The following is a 21,478-nucleotide window of genomic DNA, read 5'->3' as shown; positions in this document are numbered from 1 at the left end:
GACAAGGATCCACCCAGCATGCCCACCAGGGGGTGATGCTCTGCCCCTCTGGGGCATTGCTCCACTACAATCAGAGCCATTCTATCCCCTGAGAAGGAGGCCAGGGAGCCATCCTCAAAGTCCAGGCCAACTTTGCACCAACTTTGCTCCAGTGGAGCCTTGGCTGCAGGAGAGAAAGAGAAAGACAGAGAGAACAAAGAGAGGAAAGGGTGGAGAAACAGATGGGTGCTTATCCTGTGTGCCTTGGCAGGGAATCGAACTCGAGACTTCCACACACTGGGCCGATGCTCTATTGCTGAGCCAATGGGTCAGAGCCCACTTATTTCTTTATGTATATACTCATTCATGATCTGAACTTGACTCTATGAAAATTATTATCACCATAAGAAATGTCAGGATTTGACATGAAAAGAGGCTAGATCCACTAGATTCAGGGAAATCATCTGGAAAACTGCTGTAATCATTGGAATGAGAAATAAAGGGGGTCACAGCTGAGGTGGAAAGGGACAATAAAGACCAAAGAATGTAGAGCCCCATAGTCAAGTAAAGGATTAGAAAGGACAAGAACTACTTTTGTGAATATAGGAATTCAGAATATTTCTGTATGTTCATTGTAGACTTATTACCAAATTGCTTTCCTTTTTATTGGAATTCAGTAGATATGTGATCATGAGCCTGCTGCAGAGAAGAGTCATACAGAAACATCTTCTCTCTCTCCTACGTAAGGCCCTTGGTACAGGAGGAAAGCTCTGACTGGACTTCAGAGCTGCTTAGGTAAAACAATCTAGGGAGGTGAGCTGGCAGAGTCATTAGGGAACATTGGCTGGGTGACTCCTTTCTTAAAAGGAGTTAATTAATCTTGGATGCTTATGAAAAAGAAGTGACCCAGCGCCTAACCTAAAGAAAACTGTAAAGTAAGATAAATTCAATTTTGGGGCCACCTATTCAAACCACTTCTAATTCTCTTACACCCTCTTTCCCAGTTCATCTTCAGAATTCCCTCTTTTAGGTGTGACTCCATCACAAAAATTAGCATTCCAATGAGAACTCTAAAACAGTGCTCAGGGGTGAGGGACAGGGGTATTTTCCCACACTTTCCTGAGGGCCATTTTCACACTGCCCAGTCCTTCCACTCCATCACACAGGAAGATTCTTATGTGCTCCTCTTTGCCTTGGTTGAGGACCACTTCTCTAAAACCTTAGGCATTAGAGATTTCCATGGTAAACTAGCAGGCAGAGAACTCTACAGTTGGCATTAGGAAAGTTCCTGCCTAATAACTTATCTAACTTACACAGAAAAGCAGAAAGACATTATTCCTGCTCTGAAGACTAGACCTCTCAGTCTTCATGTTCTTTTCTCTTCTCCGCAAAGAGAATACCAAGGAATGGGTTAAAATAAGTATATATAATCTACTAGAAGTTCTCTGCCAATTTTTATTTTATTTGTATATCATTGACTAGAAAAATATGATTCTTTTCATGTTCCCATATCAGTGGTCAGCAAACTCATCAGTCAACAGAGCCAAATATCAACAGTACAACGATTAAAATTTCTTTTGAGAGCCAAATGTTTTAAACTTAAATGACATAGGTAGGTACATTCTTTATCAAGGTAGCGCCCGCACGTGGTATTTTGTGGAAGAGTCACACTCAAGGGGCCAAATAGCCGCATGTGGCTCGCCAGCTGCGGTTTGCCAACCACTGCCATAGGTAATATGATAATTAACATATATGTAGTACTTACCATTAACCAGGCACTAGTCTTAATGCTTTTTATATTAATATAATTAATTTGTATACTTTTATATACTAATATTCTCACTTAATCCTCTGAGGTATCAAAATTTTATAGAAATATGAAGCATAAAGAGACCTTAAAAAATTTGCTTTAAGTCACACAGCTAAGAAGTAAGTGATCATGGCCATGGCCAGTTGGCTCAGTGGTAGAGTGTCTGCCCAGAATGTGAGAGTCCTGGGTTCAATTCCTAGTCAGGGCACACAGGAGAAGTGACCATCTGCTTCTCCATCCCTACCTACCCCTCTCACTTTCTCTCTTTCTTTCTCTCTCTCTCTTTTCCCCTCTTACAGCCATGGCTCGATTGGAGAGAGTTGGCTCTGTGCACTGAGGATGGCTCCATAGCCTCACCTTAGGTGCTAAGAAGAGCTTGGTTGCTGAGCAACAGAACAATGCCCCAGATGGGCAAAGCATCACCCCCTATTGAATTTGCCAGGTGAATCCCAGTTGGGGTGTATGTGGGATTCTGTCTCTCTACCTTCCCTCTTTTCACTGAATAAAATAGGAAGAAAAAAGAAGTGATCGATGTTGAATCCATATTCTAACCACTACACCTTGCTGCCTCTCTAAAACTTTAGATTATGAACTTAAGTGGAAAACCTCTAATGTGGTTTAGTTTAGAAAACTTAATCAAAGGGAGAAGAATTACTAATCATAGACTATCACAGTTATTTTCAACCTTTTATATCTCATGGCACACATAAACTAATTACTAAAATCATGCGGCTTTTTAATTTTATTTTATTTTGCCAATTTGACAAAAAAAAGTAGGTATAATTTGGATTCATTCATACTAGATGGCTACTGTTGTATTGGTGGCGAAAAAAAATTTTTTAATACAATCTAAAGGAAAAGAGGTCAGTGTCTCTGACTAAATAGTCAGGTATTACATCTTTTTAAAAATTCTTGCTGCACACTGATTAAAAATCGCTGGAATATCAGAATGTCAAAGGGCCATAGAGGTGATAAGTTCTCAGTTTGGAAATCATGACACCAAGACCCTGAAAGTAATGTTTTTTTCCTAAACCACAGCTAATGAGTGATACAGCTATGGTCAGAATTCAAGTCCTTTGAATTCTCATTTGGTATAGTAGGCAGAACAAATTGATGGGACCCAGAAAACGTAATTACCTCATGATTATCTCATGAAAATGATATTTGTTTGAAGGGAGTAAACTGGGGACACCTTTTACTTGGCTCTGAAACATGAAATAGTCAACCTGGAATTTGTACTAATCCGAAGTCAGTAAGGTATCTATTTCGGCATCCATTGGTAAATTCCTAAGTCCTTTTTTGAAAGTTAATCCCCTGGGACAATTTCCAGATATTATTATGACTTTTAAATCTATAAGGCCAAGCAGTCAGCTTCTACAATGATGTACTTCTTGGCACATTTTGGCTAGAACTAACTCTCCAGATTCAAATTCACACTCAACTCTACACTAGCTGTCAGAGCAGTGAGCATTTCATGGTACTCTGCTGCCATCATCTGGCAAACTGAAGTCAAGAACAGCTGGCTCATTGGCTGTTATTTAAGAATCTTGATACTAGATAGTTTCCCCAATCCAGTGAGATAATATTGGTAGGAGCAGTGACTGAGGATGAGTATAGAGCAGGAAGAAGAAATAATTCTATCATGAGAAGAATAAAAAATTCTGAGAAATGTGGTAACTACATCGAAGCTCAAACATTAGATTGTAAATTGAAAGTCTTACTAATTTATTCCTTTGACACTATAAAACACATGTCATAGAAGTGGGTGAAAGTGGCATATATACTAATATGAAGGCAGAGCCTTCTCTTTAAACACTAATATTTCCATTCTTATATTAGAGCAAGTTCCTGCTTTAAAATATTTACAGTAAAACTACACTAAAATGTCAGCTAAATAAAGGGGTGATTATTCATTTTTATAAAACTGTTTTGTTTTGTAAAATGACTGATGATAGTACAAGCATATGAGTGTGTATAATTTGCCAATGTTTTATTTGTACGTGGTATTTTTAGGGATGTGTCTACTGCATGAAACCATGTTAAATGTTCATATAGTATAAAGAAATGTATAATGAAATGATAAATTTAACATATTTTTTCCTTCTTATTCACACCTTTTTTAGTGGGACATTTCTCCTATTTAGTCAGCCTCATCTATTGCCTCAATAAAGATTCATATTATTACAGAATTCAAAAGAGTCAATGTTTAACTTTTGAATCCAAAATAGGGTCTTATGCCCATTTATTTAAAAATACTCTTCTGACTGAAGCATTCCAGGAAACTATACAGGAATAGTTTATTCTTTCCAATGCCCATAACTGTTCTAAGTTCTCAAGGGAAAATGGAAAGATTCAGAGAAAATGAAGACAGGGTGAAGACAGAGTCTTTCATTTTGCAGGTAGAACGGCAGCAGGAGAAGCTCCATGCACCTGCTCCTCGGTTATTCTCCTTTAGAACTCATTTACCTGGCCTGTGAACAAGCTGCACTAGATAACTACTCAGGTTGCTTTCAGAGCTAAACGATGGATTCAGGTCCTGTATGCCCAGTGGGGAAATGTCTGCCACTTCTTGGCCAAGTTCAAATGGGCATTGTCCTTTAAGAGGATGGAACCTCTCCTCTTTCCTTGGCCACAGCCCCAGAAGCTGGGCTGAGAACAGCCAGATATAAAGTGCAGTTACCTGTGAAGTATCGGCTGTTCTTGCTTTTGCAGTTACATTTTTCAATTAGCTCAGGAGAATGCACATCACTGTGACAGGTGGCACAGTAAAAGAAGGCTCTGGACAATGAAAGCAAATCAAGAATGACTTATGTGAAGCTTAACACTAAGGAAGCATGGTGCTGACTCAGACTACCCGCCATTAAGTTGTACGTCCTTTAGGACTTTCTCCCCATAAAGTAATAAAAAAATTACCTTCTGACTTTCCTTGCAGATTCAGCAATAAAGAAACCTAATGTGTTCTTATGCAACTTAAACTCCGCAGGTGGATTTAACAATAGACCACTAGAGACAAAAAAAATAATAAAAATACAGTCATTTTTCCCTCCAATATCTGTGCCAATATTTGATGTGTCTTTCTGTCATAATCAGTGGATTCTCTAAGTTGCAAAGTTAATAGGACTCAATTCCTTTTTACTGCTAAACATGGTAGAAAATGTGAATTTGACTATATTTAATACTCTGATTGCTGCTAAATATGCAGAGGAACTCCATGGTCACAACACGATTGCTGAGCTGCATACACACTGAGCTAAGGGTAAGCTCTTCCTTGGACTGTGCCCTGAATCTGAGATGGTCAAACCAGCTCAAACATATGAAGCCTTGATGGTTTAGGCTACCCGTTGCCATGTAAGTCAAGGCCACACCCTTGCTAGACTTCCTAATGGTGTTCATCCGTAGGCTACTTGACCTTTAAAATTAAATTACGTTTATTAATCAACGGGGTTCAAAGTTCCTTTTGTTTGCCTACACATTTTTTTTTTACTTCATTTTTGTCTCCAAATTGCAAGATTTCTGAGTAGGAACCACTTGAATTCTTTTTATTTCTACATTACTTGAACATTCTTATTTTTAATTATTTTATGATTCGTGTGTTTGAAATGTTGTCTTATAAATTTCATTTGTGATACACCTTGATGCAGTACTCTGTTGTGACTATTTGAGTTTCTCATATTTCTCCCTATGTTATCAGATAACCTGGGTTGTTTTTTTTTTCAGACTTCCAGTACGATAAGGTCTTATAACCCTACAACTCTTCGCACTTCATTTGTGGATAATTACAGTATTCCTTTCCTCTTTTAAAACACACTCCTTTTATATTCTCATTGAAAAGAGGTTAAATCTTAATTCTGGCAAAGCTTATTCTGCTGTGAGGGTACTCCCAAATGACTTGCAAGTGTCAGAGCCTTACAAAAATAAAAGGCTTGCACGACAAAAACTCTTCAGCCCAATGCCAAGACTAGAAAGCTGCTGAATAGCTATGTTCAGGTAGATTATTCCTTGAGACATTGGATGGCATTTTCTGAATATTTACTGACTGATATTAATAAGTGGAATGATTGCGTTTACTGTAAAAGAGAAAGAACATGGATTTGTGCCTCTGACCCCAAATATCATTGCTTAATGTTCACTAGCTCACAAGCATAAACTTAGTAGTATCTTTAGATCTCTTTTTTTTTTTATAAGGGCTGGTCCTCTGAACTCTTAATAAATATTGAGTTACGAAGACACTGTCATGATTAATACCTCTGGTTGCATTTGAAAAAAGAGGTGAACCTTTGAAGATTTTTCTGAACTGATATTATTGCTTAATTCCTCTTCTCATTAATCACAGCCAGTTGCTTTATTAGAGAATGTTCGTGGCTGGAACAATCTCAGAATATTATCTAACTGGGTCAGGTCCAACTTTATCTCTTAGCAGGTGACAAATTATTCTTTAAGACAAATCTTTATGATTATCCAGGGGTTGTGCAAGTCTGAGGTATATTCAAGTGTATCAATTAGAAGAGAAAATAAAAGGTGAGAAAAAAGGTTTTCCACCAGTGCTTCAATATACTTGCCTAAAGCCTGCCACTGAGGTGCCCTATTTTTCTTTCTCTTATATATGACTATGGTGGATTCCAGACAACTTGGGGATCAGAAGTGCAGCCCCCAGAGCCAGACTGAGTACAGACTCTGTCTTTGCCACTTGGGAGTAGTGTGAGCTTGGGGAAATTAGCTGGCCTTTCTTGACCTCAACCCTCTCCTCTGTGAAACGGAACAAATAACTGTGCACATCTTACACCACTATTGTGAGGATTCAAGAGTTAATAATGTAAGTAAAGTGCTTACAGCGCTGTAGGTCGTGAACTAGCAATCAAGGATGAGATTGCTATTAGCAGTATCTATGTGAAATCAGGATCTAATTCCTTTGCTTCACCTGACTTATTGGCTAGAAACCAAAGTTAAATCTGTGTTAGAGCAAGTTCCTCTGTCATTGTGGATGGATGTGTGCTAGATATTAAACAGCACTGGGGCCTCTCAAATGTGTGTAGATATTAGTTGCTTACCAGGTATTTGTGTTTCTGGCCTATGATGTCCTGATAGTTATTCTAATACTGTTTATAGAATTCTTGGGTGTCAGAATTGAAAAACACCTTAAAAGCATTTGGCCCAGTAGTTGTGAAATGCCAGTGAATAAACTGAATACATATATCATGAAGACAAAAAATTCATAGGCCCCACCCTTGGAGATTTTGATTTTGTAAAGAGGTGAGGTTCTGGAATCTATATGTTTGTAAAAACTTTGCATATAATTCTGATGCATTCTCGGGTTGTGGAAAGTCAAAGAGATGCTAAAACTTGATCAAGTTTTGGGCCAGTCGGAAACCCAAACTGCTCAATTTAGGTTTAGATTTTGAGATCTTCTGGAGTATGGCAGGATTGCTAATAGAATTTAGTCATCCAGACAATACTAGTTGTTATTCTCTCCTTAACCACTTGCTTTGCAAGGTACCTGACTGATTTCTTTTGCCCAGATTCCTTCAGCACGCTCTCTACTTGCACAGAACTGTTGTTCATTCCAACCTTTCATATAAAGTCATTCCTTTGTAGTCTGTATGCTGTCACTCAAAATTATTGAATTGTGACTATTTCCCTGTAATTTCAGGGTTCCTGGTAATGTCAATTTAGAGCTATAAGGGGTCTCTGATGTTAATTAACATAAGTTCTTCACTTCACAGATGATGCACACTTTGCCAAGGCGACTGGGCTAGCAAATCATAAACAAGACTAGAACCTAGTGTATTCATTCTAATTTAATTTAAGTTAGTTTTGCACTAAAAACCTACATAAGCCAACATCTTTCTTGTTCCCATGCATTTAAGACCCTTCCCTTTATTTTTCATTATCTTTTCTAATATAGCATTGGAGCTGATTCTCTATTTGTCCTACATTTTATTTTGAATACATGATAACTTCTCATATTATCCAGTTGGGTTCTCAGGAAATGCTGATGTTATCTCTTTCTTTCAGCTCCCTTACTAACAGGAGAGTTTATCTAGCTTGCCATTCAAATTTCCATTTTGCCATATTTTGCAGATTTGTCTCTAAGATTAGAGTTTGTGAGAATATCTTTATCATAAACAATTCTATTTCATAGTACGGTTTCATGATCAAGATTTTCAAGATTTGGTAATATATTAAGAGGAACAGATCTGAGAAGGTGGTCATTTCTTCTCTCTTCTGCTGATGAGAATTAGGGCGGGGTCATTGGAAAAAAGGTAAAGCACCTGTCCACACTTTAAGGTGACTATTCTAACCCCAATCATTAGAGATAATACTAAATGCCCCATAGCACCCTGAGTGCCCAATAGGCTGGCTCTCAGCAAATGGCAGAAAGCTTAGTCGTGACTATATATCTGGAAAAGTCTTAATCATAAAGATTTTCCTCAAAAAAACTGAAGAGGTTCAAAGCCAGATTGATACCTGTGACAGGAAAACATGCACTTCTGTTCGACGGCTATCAGTAAGAGGTGCAGTTTCACAAAGCAGAGCCTGGGGAGGAAGACAAGCAGTTTGTGAGGAAAGGGAAAACAACAGGGCATGACTCACAATACTAGACTAACACTGTGCTCTGCACCTGGGAGAAGAACTCCAAACTCTAGACCTTCCAAACCTGGAATTCCCACTTGTAAATGAATGCATCCTAAAGTAACTCATAGACAGCATGCCACCTGGGACAGAGATAAAACTGTCCCACAACTTTGAGGTTGCAGAGAGTCAGCCTTATTCATTTTTATATTTTACGATCTTTTATCTTCAGTACCTGCCGTGGAACCTGGCCTACAGAAATACCGTCCATGAACATTGCTGAGAGACCGTCACTGCATGAAAAAAATGAGGAAAATAATTCTTTTAACATACCGGGAAACTTCAGGAAAAGTCATTCCAGTGAAGTCATCAGAGAGACGTTGAGTCAAGATTTTGTTCTTCAGGCCACTTAAAAAAATTTTTTTCCAGGGCTCTTTAAGAACAACCTGTAATATACAATCATGCCACATGAAGCACTTGACATGAAATATAGGATGCTGTAATTCAAGTTGCATGTTTTGTTAAGCAGCAAAAAAGAACTCACTGCAGGCCCTGGCCAGTTGGCTCAGTGGTAGAGCATCGTCTGGGCATGTGGAAGTCCTGGGTTCGATTGTCAGCCAGGGCACACAGGAGAAGTGACCCATCTGCTTATCCACCCTTCCTCCTCTACTTCCTCTCTGTCTCTCTCTTCCTCTCCCACAGCCAAGGCTCCATTGGAGCAAAGTTGGCCTGGGTGCTGAGGATGGTTCCATGGCCTCCACCTCAGGTGCTAGAATGGCTCCAGCCACAATGGAGCAATGCCCCAGATGGGCAGCAGAGCATCACCCCCTGGTGGGCATGCCAGGTGGATCCCAGTCAGGTGCATGTAGGAGTCTGACTGCCTCCCCACTTCTAACTTCGGAAAAATACAAAAAAATACAAAAAAAAAAAAAAAAAAAAAAAAAGAACCCACTGCACTTAGGTGTTAGGAAGTAGATTAGTTTTAGTGCTTAACTAGAGAAATGTCAAAGGAAGAACAAAAACTCTAACATACATCTAACTATTTTCATTAAAGAGTTCAGAATGAAGTGGAGGCATCATGACTTGGCAGAACAAGTCACTTAAAGCCCAGAATCTCAGATAAAGGTATATCTATGAACTCTGAAATATTATAACCATGGAAAGTTAAAACCAGTTCTCCAATGGCCAACTTGTGGTTTAGGAAAAACAAAATAAAAAGAAAATCACAAACACATTTCTGCCCTGCTATAACGGACTACCATTTCAGGCAAGCCAGGCCTTCCCTTACTCCTCCCCAAGATTCAAGTGAATCTTCTGCCTTTTTCCGCTCTCTTAAATTCCTTTGTTGAGAAGGGCCCAGGTCATTGGGCTGTTCATATCACTGTTTAAGTCCCAATTACTAAGAAATTGGCTTACTGCTTCTAATCTAAATGCTTCACTTTTGGAAAAGGGTAAAAATGATAACCACAGAGATCAAGAAGACCTCTTGAGTTAGTTTTTTAAAGGTCAGAAAGGGAAACAGATAGATAAGATGGATTTGGGATTCTGATAGAAGGATTGGGGAGTTCAAGCAAATCAGCTGGATTAGGTCTAATCTAACTTTAAGCTTGTCAGGAAAGCTTTGTGCCTAAAACCAACTGAAAATGCTCTTCAAACTACAATTTCCCACCATATACTTTATACAATAAAAAACAATTACTGTTGATCCAAGGCCTTTTAATCTGAGTACTCAAAAGTTTTACAAATATTAACTCAATACTTGGAAAAATCTGGTTATGAGATTAATAATTCTCACTTAAAAGTGCAAAAATTTACAGAGAAAGATTTAAGAGTCTGATCCAAAAAAAAGGGGGGGAGGGAGACATAAGACACTGGAGCCCTGGCCATTGAACCTAAGTAAATAGTTAATTACAGAATCTAGAACAGAGCAGCATGCATTAAAAAAATCTTGCCCTGCCTGTCCAGGCGGTGGTGCAGTGGATAGAGCGTCAGACTGGGATGCGGAAGACCCAGGTTCAAGACCCCGAGGTCGCCAGCTTGAGCATGAGCTCGTCTGGTTTGAGCAAAAGCTCACCAGCTTGAACCCAAGGTCGCTGGCTTGAGCAGGGGGTTACTCCATCTGCTGAAGGCCTGCGGTCAAGGTACATGTGAGAAAGCAATTAATGAACAACTAAGATGCCGCAACACGCAACAAAAAACTTCTCATCTCTCCATACCTGTCTGTCTGTCCCGGTCTATCCCTGTCTCTGAGTCTCTCTCTGTCTCTGAAAAAAAAAAAATCTTGCCCTGACTACCCCATTTAGGATTTCTGAGAGTGAATTTCAGACTTTACTTCCAAAAAAAAAAAAAAATTTTTTTTTTAAATAGATCATGACCACAAATATCTCTCAATTTCCATATTCCCATATTCTAAAAACTACTTTTTAAATATATATTGAGAGATAACCATCCTCAGTGAGGAGGTTACAACTTCAGGTTAAAAACAAAAAGGAAAGCATCATAGGGCTGGTTTTACATTTCTACTTTTTATATTTCCATGAGAGATGAGGTCATCAGATAGAGCACTTGTTCTTATTTTCTTCAGCCACAGAGATTAAACTCACAATCACCACGACAGACATTGCAGTTGTCTTGTACTTCCAAAGAGGATTTCCTGACATGCTGTTTCCTAGGCCATGCACACTGACCACTAAGGGAAGGTTAAATCATGGTCACTGGCAGCAGCCAGTTCATTTCTTACTGCCTGGTGGCCATTCCTATTTACCTGTCTATGATATCTCTTCACATTCACAGAAGGCAGTACAGAAGAATCGTATGTGTCCTGTTAGCCTTTTGCTGGCCAGATTATCTTTCACCTCTTTTGCTTTTCCTCAATAGCACCAGACAAAGAACCAGAAAAGATGTAAAATTTTTTTGAATGTATTGAACAAAGGAAGTAAAATGTGAAAGAAACCAGGAGGGAAATTGCATGTAAAGAAAGGCAAATGTGGACTCCTAACTAAATGGACAGGAAGGTCAATTTCTGGAGGGGCTTTGGACAATAAGATACCAGGCCCAGATGAGGGTTAGAACACCTCTCTTATAGCATTTCATGGGAATGCCATTTGAAAGGCCAGACCTTGTGCTGTATTCACTCATTCCAATAGCCCTTTTTAGCTAATCACTTTGTGTCAGACACAATTATCATAGGACCCGATGCGGGAGATTGTGAGTAGATATCCAAAAACCACAGGTACTGGGCACAGTGGTAAGACTGCCAGTCAGACAATTCTAGCTCTGCCACTTACTTACTATACAACCAAGTTAGTGAGCATCACTGACCCATTACTGAGATACTACCTGGAAATATTATTGGGGGGAAACATAGCATATTTTAAATGTATAACACATAGTAGGCACTCACTATATGATTATTATTATTATATCTGTATGGAATGCCCTCAAAATAACCTGGAAAATTAAATTTTAATTATAACTGGTATTATTATTTCTGTTTGATGAATATAATTATTTATTATGTTGATTATTTTGTATTTAATTTATATTTAAGTATATTACTTCTCCACTAATAACATAGCCCTTAATTATACTTCTACTTTCAATAACTCAAAGTGCTTCTACATTTATGAATACATTTACATTCATAATATCCAGGGGTAGGTAGAAAGATGAGTTATAACCTCTATTTTGCAGATAAATATTCTTAGACAAAGCTAAGATCAATAATTTTTTTCAAGGTCGATGCAGTACCTGGGAACTCAGTCTAGATTTCTCAATCCCTTCACAGCTCAAACAGAAGTCAAATCTCACTTCTTCGGGCCTCTTTGCTTTCCTCAATTTTTATACCTATTTCTGATTCTAATATGAGAGAACATGGGGATAGAGCCAAGATTCAACATCAGTTTACAAGGTTACCTTATCGTTCTCCTCAACAAATAGAGACGTGAGAAAGGTGCACAAACCCGGCACCAAACAGCCTTGGGCAATAAATCCAAGCTTTAACTCAGCAAAACAGATGATGTTGTCTCCAGTAGTCCAGTTCCAGCTGGGAATCTTTGGCAGAAAAACCTGTTTTATGGTAGAAATTAGGTCAAACATTAGAAATAAATATAATTTAAGAAAGGTTTTTCTAGATAAATGTCTTTATTTAACATTGATTGTGCCCAGGTCAAGTAGAAGTGATAAGAACAAATTCAACATTTAAAAGTGGTTAGAAATCAATGCTCCTATTTTTAAAAAGACACGAGCTATAGTTGCAAAATCAGGGCAAATAGATTAGACCTCTGATTCTACTCTAAATTTACAATTTTTTTTCTTTATTTGTTTATTGGAGGGTTTTGTTTTTATTAAGGTAAAATTGGCATATATATATATATATAAAACACATTAGTTTCAGATGTACAACATAATAATTTGATATTTACATATATTGCAAAATGATCACAATAAGTCATCATAATAGTAATTATTTTTTCTTGTGATGGTAACTTTAGAGATTTATTCTCTTAGCAACTTCAAATATATAAACAAAGTGTTGATAACTATAGCTTCCATGCTATAAACTCCAATGATTTATTTATTTCTTATCTGGAAGTTGGTATCTTTTGACCTCTTTCATCCATTTTACCCACTCTCATCCTTGCTCCTGGCAATCAACAATCTGGTATCTGTATTAATGAGTTCAAGGTTGGTGTTTTTGTTTGTTTATTTATTTTTAGATTCAGTATATAAGTAAGATCACAGCAATAAAATTTACCTTGAGAAACAAGAAAAGTCTCACATAAACAACTTTCGGTTGTTCTTAATTTTTGACTCTTCAATGTGTCATGGTGTGGGTCTCTTTGGTTTCCTCTTTTTTTTTCAATTTTCAGCTTCCTGAATCTGGATGTATATTTTGTTCCCCATTTAGGGATTAGTTTTTCAGTCATTATTTCTTCAAATAAGTTTTCTGCCTCTTTCTCTTTCTCTTCTCCTTCTGAGACTTCTATAATGCAAATATTGGTTCACTTGATGTTGTTCCGTAAGTTTCACTCATTTGTATTCTTTTCTTTTTTTTCCTTCCTTTTTTTTTTCCTTTTTTTTTTTTTTTTTTTTTTTTTTTTTTTCAGCTCTGGTTAAATGAGTTCTGTGACTCTGTCTTTCAGTTCACTGATCCTTTCTTCTGATTCATATAGTCTGGCTGAGCCCCTACATTGCATTTCCCAGATCAGTTACGTATTCCTTAGCTCTGTGACTTCTATGTGGTACTTTCTTATATTTTCTACTTTCTTTGTTGAAATTTTTTTTTTTTTTCTGAAGCTGGAAACGGGGAGAGACAGTCAGACAGACTCCTGCATGCGCCCGACCGGGATCCACCCGGCACACCCACCAGGGGTGACGCTCTGCCCACCAGGGGGCGGTGCTCTGCCCCTCCGGGGCGTCCAGAGCCACTCTAGCGCCTGGGGCAGAGGCCAAGGAGTCATCCCCAGCGCCAGGGCCATCTTTGCTCCAATGGAGCCTTGGTTGCAGGAGGGGAAGAGAGAGACAGAGAGGAAGGAGGGGGTGGGGGTGGAGAAGCAAATGGGTGCTTCTCCTATGTGCCCTGGCCGGGAATCGAACCCGGGTCCCCCGCACGCCAGGCTGACGCTCTACTGCTGAGCCAACCGGCCAGGGCCGAAATATTTTTTTATCCATTCTTCTCCCAAGTTCAGTGATAATTTTATTACAGTTATTGAACTCCCTGTCATGTAACTCACTCATCTCTCATTAAGGTATTTTTCTGAGGCTTTACCTTGGATTTTTGTTGTTGCTGTCGTTGTTTGTTTGTTTAGAACATTTATTTATGTTTCTTCATTTTCCTCAACTCTCTAAGAGGAATAGCTTCATGTAGAAGACGATCCTTAGTAATCAACCTTGGCCTAGTTCTTGGTTGTCTCCCAAACTTTGGTGATTGTTTCATCAGCCTACTTTCGTTTTAGTGGCTCCCAGTAGTCAAGCATATGCCAAGACCTATCAGTCTCCCAAAGCAGAGGATCTACTCACCACCTAGATTCAAGCTGATTGGATGTTAGACCCTCAGGCAGCAGCTTTTAAAGTGTGCAAATATACCTCTTTCCAAATTTATTTTTGTAATTAATTAACAACCTTCACGAGACTCCAACTTTCCCCTACAACTGGCAAAAACTTTTCAAGTGTAAAGCCATTTGAAAGTAATAAATCCATTCATTACTTAGATGTACTAAGTTCACTAGCTCCACAGGCTAAAAGACGAGGTGACTGGATAGACTAGAAAGTTACAATACCTTGTTATGGGACTGAAGTATCTGTATGATGATTCTGGTGCTCGGGTTATAGTTCTTGATAGAGAGTACCCTACATAAACAACAAATATGCTCATCAGTGACGTGCCATATACAATGGCTTTGTAATAAATTTCAGTCGGAGTTAAACTGATAATGTGAGTAAGCATAATAAAATGCTAGCAACCTTGCGCTCAAGTTAGCAACCTTGGGCTTCAAGCCAGCGACCCTCGGGCTCAAGCCAGTGACCATAGAGTCCTGCCTATGATCCCACACTCAAGCCAGCAACTCCACGCTCAAGCTGGCGAGCCTGCGCTGAAGCCAGTGACCTCGGGGTTTTGAACCTGGTTCCTCTGTATTCCAGGCTGGCGCTCTATCCACTGCACCACCACCTGGTCAGACCTTTCTTTTTAAATAGCTATTATCCATATGAAACTTCAAGAAAGTATGTGGAGAAGCCCATAGACACTAAGGATAATCTATTTTCAATTACTTTTTTATATATCTGCACCATTTCTGGGAGCAGAAAAAAAAAAGGCAGAAACCTGGAATATGATAACCTAGTTATAGATGGTATCTTCCCCCGTTTCAACCCATGCCCCAGGCTTTAGTTTAAAAGAGACTGAAATAAATGAGCATTAGAGCATAAAAAACACAGTGCCAGCTTCTTACCTCATAATGTTTGAAGTATCTTCAGCGTATGAGTCACTGCACAAAGGGTTGGCTATAATCAGGCATGCTTCTGCGGATTCCACCTATTCTTCAAGATTGAACAGCAACTGTCTTATTAATTACATGAGCAACGTTCTAATGTTCCTTTTTTGGGTTTTATCATGTTTTTTAATTTTTTTTCATAACAGGGTCATAGTCTTGCAAATGCTGCAAGGGCTGTGAGGACTACAGTGGTTGGACTAGGGCACACTGTCACCAAAATACTATAGATCAGGGGTCTCAAACTCGCGGCCCGCGGGCCGCATGCGGCCCACCGAACAATTTTGTGCGGCCCGCAGACTAATCCACGAAGTTCAAAATATTTTGGATAAAATTAAGTAAGCCTAGGAGCCTACTTGTATTTTTCATTTCTCTAGCATCCTAGCTAGATATTAGCTTAGTTAACAGCAGTTGTGATGCGAACTACAGTTCCTGGTCGTTTTGTGACACTGAGTAAACTGCAATGTATGATTGTACTTGTTGTACTGATTTTTTTTTGTTTTCAACTGCAGTGAGAAAAGTGTTGCGTAACAGTTGCCTTTTGTAGACCTAGTGCGGCCCGCCGAATGGCTGTGATCTTGCTCTGCGGCCCACATGCTGAGTTGAGTTTGAGACCCCTGCTATAGATATTAGATTGCGTTAAAGTGAGTGCAGTACATAGTTATATATTTCCTATCATCCTAACCATCAATTTATGCCTACTGATGAGTAATAAGACCTTTTTAATCAACTGTGTATAAATTTATTTACCTTTCAGGACAGCAAAGAATGAACTGGAACATTGCTTAGCCAAAAGTAAGCAGTTATTCAATATTGGTGGATTCTGAATCTTAAGATTCCAGAAGATTATTGATATGGCTCTCATAAAACCAAGATGCAGTAAGGAGAAATTTTGAGTCTGTCATTTTCTGCTTCAACCTTTTATGTTAACTCTATAGATCTCTACTTTAAAAAACTGAAATCTTTTGGTTTATATGATTCTGTGAAACCTACAAAATGAGAGGAAGTTGGCTTTGATCTTAAATGAAGGCTGTCTGGAGGGTTGGCCTTTAATCATTAGTTTTTAGTTCCAACCTTAATGGGATCTCCGCTATTTCCCTTCATGTTTCTCCTATCAGAAGGCACATCAATGTGTTTAGAAGTTGGTAAATCTGTCCTCTGGTAAGAATCCCATTTGAATGGTTAAGATCAAACACTCTTTTGCTATCCATAATTTTTTTCAGATCTCTTAGATTGTGAAAATAAAATTGCTCTAGATAGAGAAATTGAGTGAAATAAATAATTTAACTATAAGGGTGGATAAACAGTGAAGTCTGCTTGATATTTTTCAAGGAGGTTCTATAGGTCAACTACAACATTTCCTTTATGATCAGTTTTTCAAATTGATAGTCATATTCTCCCAAATTTAAGGATGTGGAGTAATGCTTATATCCTAACATCTTAACTGCTGCAGCTGAGGTTTAACTAGAAGAATAAAAAAAATATTAGTTCCTACCGCAACTCGCCTCAGATCCTCCCACTTCAGCGCAGATCCACAAACAAAAGTTGCGTAGGCCAGGTAACATTTAAATATGGTTTCCAATTCCAAAGAAGGAAGAGCCCTGGACAAAGAATGCAGTACCAAAGACAGAAAAGGATGATACTCTTGCTTAATAGACTGTTCTATTTATTTGCATTTAATAGAACCCCTAATCTCTTCTTGGAGAATATCTATACTCTGTTATTAATCAACGTGGTTAGGTGATGTTGACCTTAGGTGATGTAGCCTAATTTAAGGGATGAGTCTGAAGCTCGGTCTAATTTGGTAAAGGAATAGTATATGTGTAAACGTTTTGGAGATATTTCTGACAGCCATCTCTTATAAGCAATCTACCACAGTCTTTCCTAGTGGCCACAAGAATTCATATCCCTCCCCTGTGCAAAATATTCTATGGTTTTCCCACAAAGTCGCATCTTTTTATAGCAATCAGGTCAAAGTCCTGGATCTTGTCATCTTGAATCAGGTCTAAATGTGGATAGGGTTCTTCAGGTACAACTCCTTTTCATTTGAAGACCTATGAACTAAACAGACAAGTTTTATCTCCATCTCCACAGCCAGTATACCATGATGCAGAAAAGGAAGATTACTACAGACATTCCCAATCAAAAGAGGTGAGGCTGGTAATGAAGGGCACATACATATAAATCACTAGAAATTAGTACATAGAAATCCCCAGATCTATCTGAGCACCTATAATTAGGGCCTCCTACTCTATGAGCAGCGGATGTTTTTTGATTAAAGCTCAGTTCTGTCTTGAGCTAATTCGTTGTTCTTCTTGACTCTTGTCTCTGCCCTCTGACCATCTGAGCCATCCTTCCTCTACCTTAATAAATGTACCGTGTCTGTATTTGAGTAGCTGTCTCAGTATGACTCGTGCCGGGGCTACACTGGATGGTGGTCCAGAGACATTTTTTTTTAACTTTCTCTGTCCCTTTTACCCCAAGCTGGCCGTACTTTCACCAGTAAACAATTCTTTAAAGCACTGACAAATTTATATACAAATCATTCAGGTTTATGGTATGCCCACAAAATCATATTCACATTCCTCTGAGGACAAATCTCTCTCTACTTTGAGAATGTTAGGATTGGAAGAATGTTCTCAGGTTTCTTAGAAGCCATTTGCCTGATTGAAAGGAGCATCAAAAAGTCACCACCCTAAATCTTTCTGAGGTCTTAACAAAGAGTTTTCAGCTGCATTCTTGTTTGGATCTTAACCTTTGACCTTGAGGTCATATTTTATAGGTGTATGGCCAATAGTCGCCACCATCATGGCCATTCACATGCAGGTTCCCATTAGATTCAGACAGACAGTAAAGAAACAGTGGAGCCAAAAAATGGTGGGCCATTCCTTTATTAAAGTCTCACACTGGCTGACAAGCAAACACACAGGGAAAACACTTCCTTTTCACTCAGAGTTCACAGAGCCACTGACACATTCTCTGGTTCCACAACCAGGAGCATCTTCTCCGGTTTCTCCTAGAATCAAAGGCCCCAACAGTCTCAGCGGAGCACCTCTTGTTCCCCATCTGCACCCCTTCTCTCTCTTTCCCTGACAACATGACTTGTCTCCCCTTCTTCTCTCTTTTTCAAAACTTTCTGGAGCGAAAACCTCTCCTCCAGCAAACACTAGCAAGACAATGGCCCTTCCCAAGCAGGAATGCAGGCTGCAATTTGCAATCAACTGCCCTGCTCTGAAGGTAAGCACATATGTGGCTACCCAGTGCCATTTTTAACAATAAAAGTGAGAAAACTCAAAAAATACAAATCTTACAAACTCATGTGCCCAACAATAGGATTATTTTTTCTCCTGCCATCATTTTCCTCTGATATTTGCTGGCCATCTAGAGAGAAGGTTCTGGGACTTCTACATTTCCTTTATGTTCTGCTTGAACACTAAAGAGTTTCTTCTTTTCTCAACTTTCCAACATTATCATACATGATTATATGATGGCAAATGACACTCAATACTCTTTTGGGGAATGTTCTTAGCTAGCTGCACAACTACACTAGGTATACTTTTTATCTTCGATGTTACTTTTAGTGACACTGTTACCAAAATTCTACTCTTCTTCCAATTTCCTCATTTTTATTTTTATTTTTTGGCCTCCAGTAAGAGTCTCCATGCAACCCTTCCAGCCTCTGCCTACTATTGGTTCCAAGGAGAAGACCACATTTTGGTGCTGGAATGACCAGACTGACTCTGTACACACGTTTGTTGTCTAAACTACCTGACTAGAGCAGGTGAGAGCTGGCTGGGCCTTCTTCCCAGCAAACTAGTCTGATTTTTTTATATGATGGCTTAAGGGCTTAAGACTCTGTTGGAGTCAAAGTTGAAACTGACAATCCTCTTAAAGGGACTGAAACTAGCAAAGTGTTAACTCTGTTGCATTCTATTTATCAAATCAAGTTACTAGGCAGTCCAGATTCAAACAGAGAAGAAAGAGACTCCACCTATTATTAAGAGCATAAGCATGAATGCACAGTAAGGAAAGGAAATGTTAATAGCTATATTAAAGGGAAATCTACCACGATCACAGAAGGTGATAATTGCTTGAAAAGAAATATAACAGTAAAGAGGCAGAAAGATGAGAAGTCATTAATTTAAATAGGTAGGATAAGGAAGAGCTCTCTGAGTGCTGAAGGATGAAAATAAACTGGTCACATAATGGTAGAAGAAATTTTCTGAGGGAAAAAATGAGTTAATAAAGTAGCCTTTACAGAAATTCAGGTGCAACAAGAGAATTAACTTTGAATAGGATTGGGATAGTGGAGATGAAATAGTAGAAATAGAATTAGAATTTGTTTAGGAGACAACATTGATGATATTGATGAAAGTGTACATAGGGCTTGAGGGAGACAGGAATATCAAAGACAATGCTTAGTTTTCTGCTTTAACTACAAAATGTGTAAAGGTTGAATGAATCCTATATATATTCCTGTAAAAGATCAAAATGTCATTTCAAATCTGCCTGGCTTATTTATTAAGTGATGTCTAAATAACTGATTAACCATTGGGGGGGAAATAGTTTGTTTCCTTCACATTACACCAAATCAATTTGGGAGAACTTAAATATAAAACTATTTCCTCATGAAAACATAGTAATGCTAGAGAAACATTTATTTAATCCTAGATCCTAGAATAAGAAGACTTAAGAATGTAAGAAAAGCAAGAAACACACAAGAAAAAGGAGTGTACGGATTAAAGTACATGAAAGTCAAATGTTCCTATACTAAAATAAAAGCACACAAAATTAAAAGTCAAGGACTGGAAAAAATATTTACAATATATGATGCAAAACAGCTCAGATGAAAACATATTGATGTTTAGAAGTCAGTAAAATAACAGATGATCAACCTCATAGAAAAGAGGATAAAAGAAATAAAGAGGTGCCATGGTTGGTTGGCTCAGTTGTACAGTGTCAGCCTGGTGAGTGGATGTCCTGGGTTTGATTCCCAGTCAAGGCACACAGGATAAGAAACTCTCTGCTTTTCCACCCCTCTCCCATCCCAACCCCCTAGAGCTCTCTCTCTCTTCCCTCTTGTAGCTATGGCTCCAGCAGTTCAAAGTTGACCCCGGGTGCTGAGGATGGCTCCATGGCCTTGCTTCAGCTGCTAAAATAGCTCAGTTGCCCAGCAATGGAGGAGCAGCCCAGACAGGCAGAGCATTGCCTGGTAGGGGGCTTGCCAGGTGGATCCCAGTTGGGGAGTGTGCAGAAGTCTATCTCCGCCTCCCCGCCTCTCACTTAATAAAAAGGAAGGAAGGAAGGAAGGAAGGAAGGAAGGAAGGAAGGGGAAAGAGGCATTTCAAAAAGGAAAGAGAACCATCAAACACAACATAATAGTTTCATATCACTAGGAACAAAAATAGTAAAATAAAACAATTAGAAAACATTTTGCCTATTTCAAAACCTTTTTGCATTAAATATGCATTTCCCAGTGTTTCACAAAGTATTTGACTTAAACTCTGCTGATGAAGAGGTAAACTGCATAGAACAAAAACATAACCAAAACAAATCTTTTGTGCATCTATTTAAACTTTAGATTTCTCGAGTCTAATAATTAACAGTTAGAATTATAATTACAGTGTGCCAGACTTGTACAGAAAATTATGGTCATATATAATAGAAATAGTACAGAATAACCTTAAAAATAAGGTACCACTTAATCATACATATGCAGGAAAACATCTAGTAAGGTACAGTGCCAAACTGTTTTCAAAGTTAACTCCGATCACAAGATGGCTTTTTCTTTTCTCATTGCTTCTTATTGTTTCTTAATTTTTCTGATTATTATAAGGGTAATTTTCTTCCATTGAAAACATTTACACATATTTCAAGTATTAATTTCGAGCCCACGAACCAAACAGATACACTTACTCTCCCAGAAAAACAATCTCGGTGTGGATCACCCCTGCTTTATGACGGAGAAAATTCCTCAGGAAAGCAGTCACACTGTCAACGGTGATGTTTCCACAGACCACAATGAACCTAGGGAGCAAGAACGTGTTAGGTGGGTCATCTGAAGAACTGAAGTATCTTCCTGTCTACACTTAGAGATGAACAATTAGCTTAAACTTAGTTTTAAATAAAT

The 21,478-nt window shown here is 38.6% G+C and overlaps 1 protein-coding gene across 1 annotated transcript in view; it reads right to left on the bottom strand.

Moving 5' to 3' along the window:
* The window catches only part of KCNU1 (potassium calcium-activated channel subfamily U member 1), a 136,367-nt gene that overhangs the window by 88,920 nt on the left and 25,969 nt on the right, over nt 1-21,478 (bottom strand). The window contains exons 10-18 of the mRNA XM_066383593.1: nt 21,265-21,375; nt 16,844-16,949; nt 15,310-15,392; nt 14,641-14,710; nt 12,275-12,427; nt 8,693-8,805; nt 8,255-8,323; nt 4,703-4,792; nt 4,470-4,567 (exon numbers count right to left, since the gene is read on the bottom strand). Of these exons, the coding sequence (XP_066239690.1) occupies nt 4,470-4,567; nt 4,703-4,792; nt 8,255-8,323; nt 8,693-8,805; nt 12,275-12,427; nt 14,641-14,710; nt 15,310-15,392; nt 16,844-16,949; nt 21,265-21,375 (893 nt within the window). The remainder of the gene's footprint in view (nt 1-4,469; nt 4,568-4,702; nt 4,793-8,254; nt 8,324-8,692; nt 8,806-12,274; nt 12,428-14,640; nt 14,711-15,309; nt 15,393-16,843; nt 16,950-21,264; nt 21,376-21,478) is intronic.

This window comes from Saccopteryx leptura, chromosome 4 (genome assembly GCF_036850995.1).
Source record: "Saccopteryx leptura isolate mSacLep1 chromosome 4, mSacLep1_pri_phased_curated, whole genome shotgun sequence".
Taxonomy (NCBI): Eukaryota; Metazoa; Chordata; class Mammalia; order Chiroptera; family Emballonuridae; genus Saccopteryx; species Saccopteryx leptura.
This window is presented reverse-complemented; position numbering and strand designations above follow the sequence as displayed.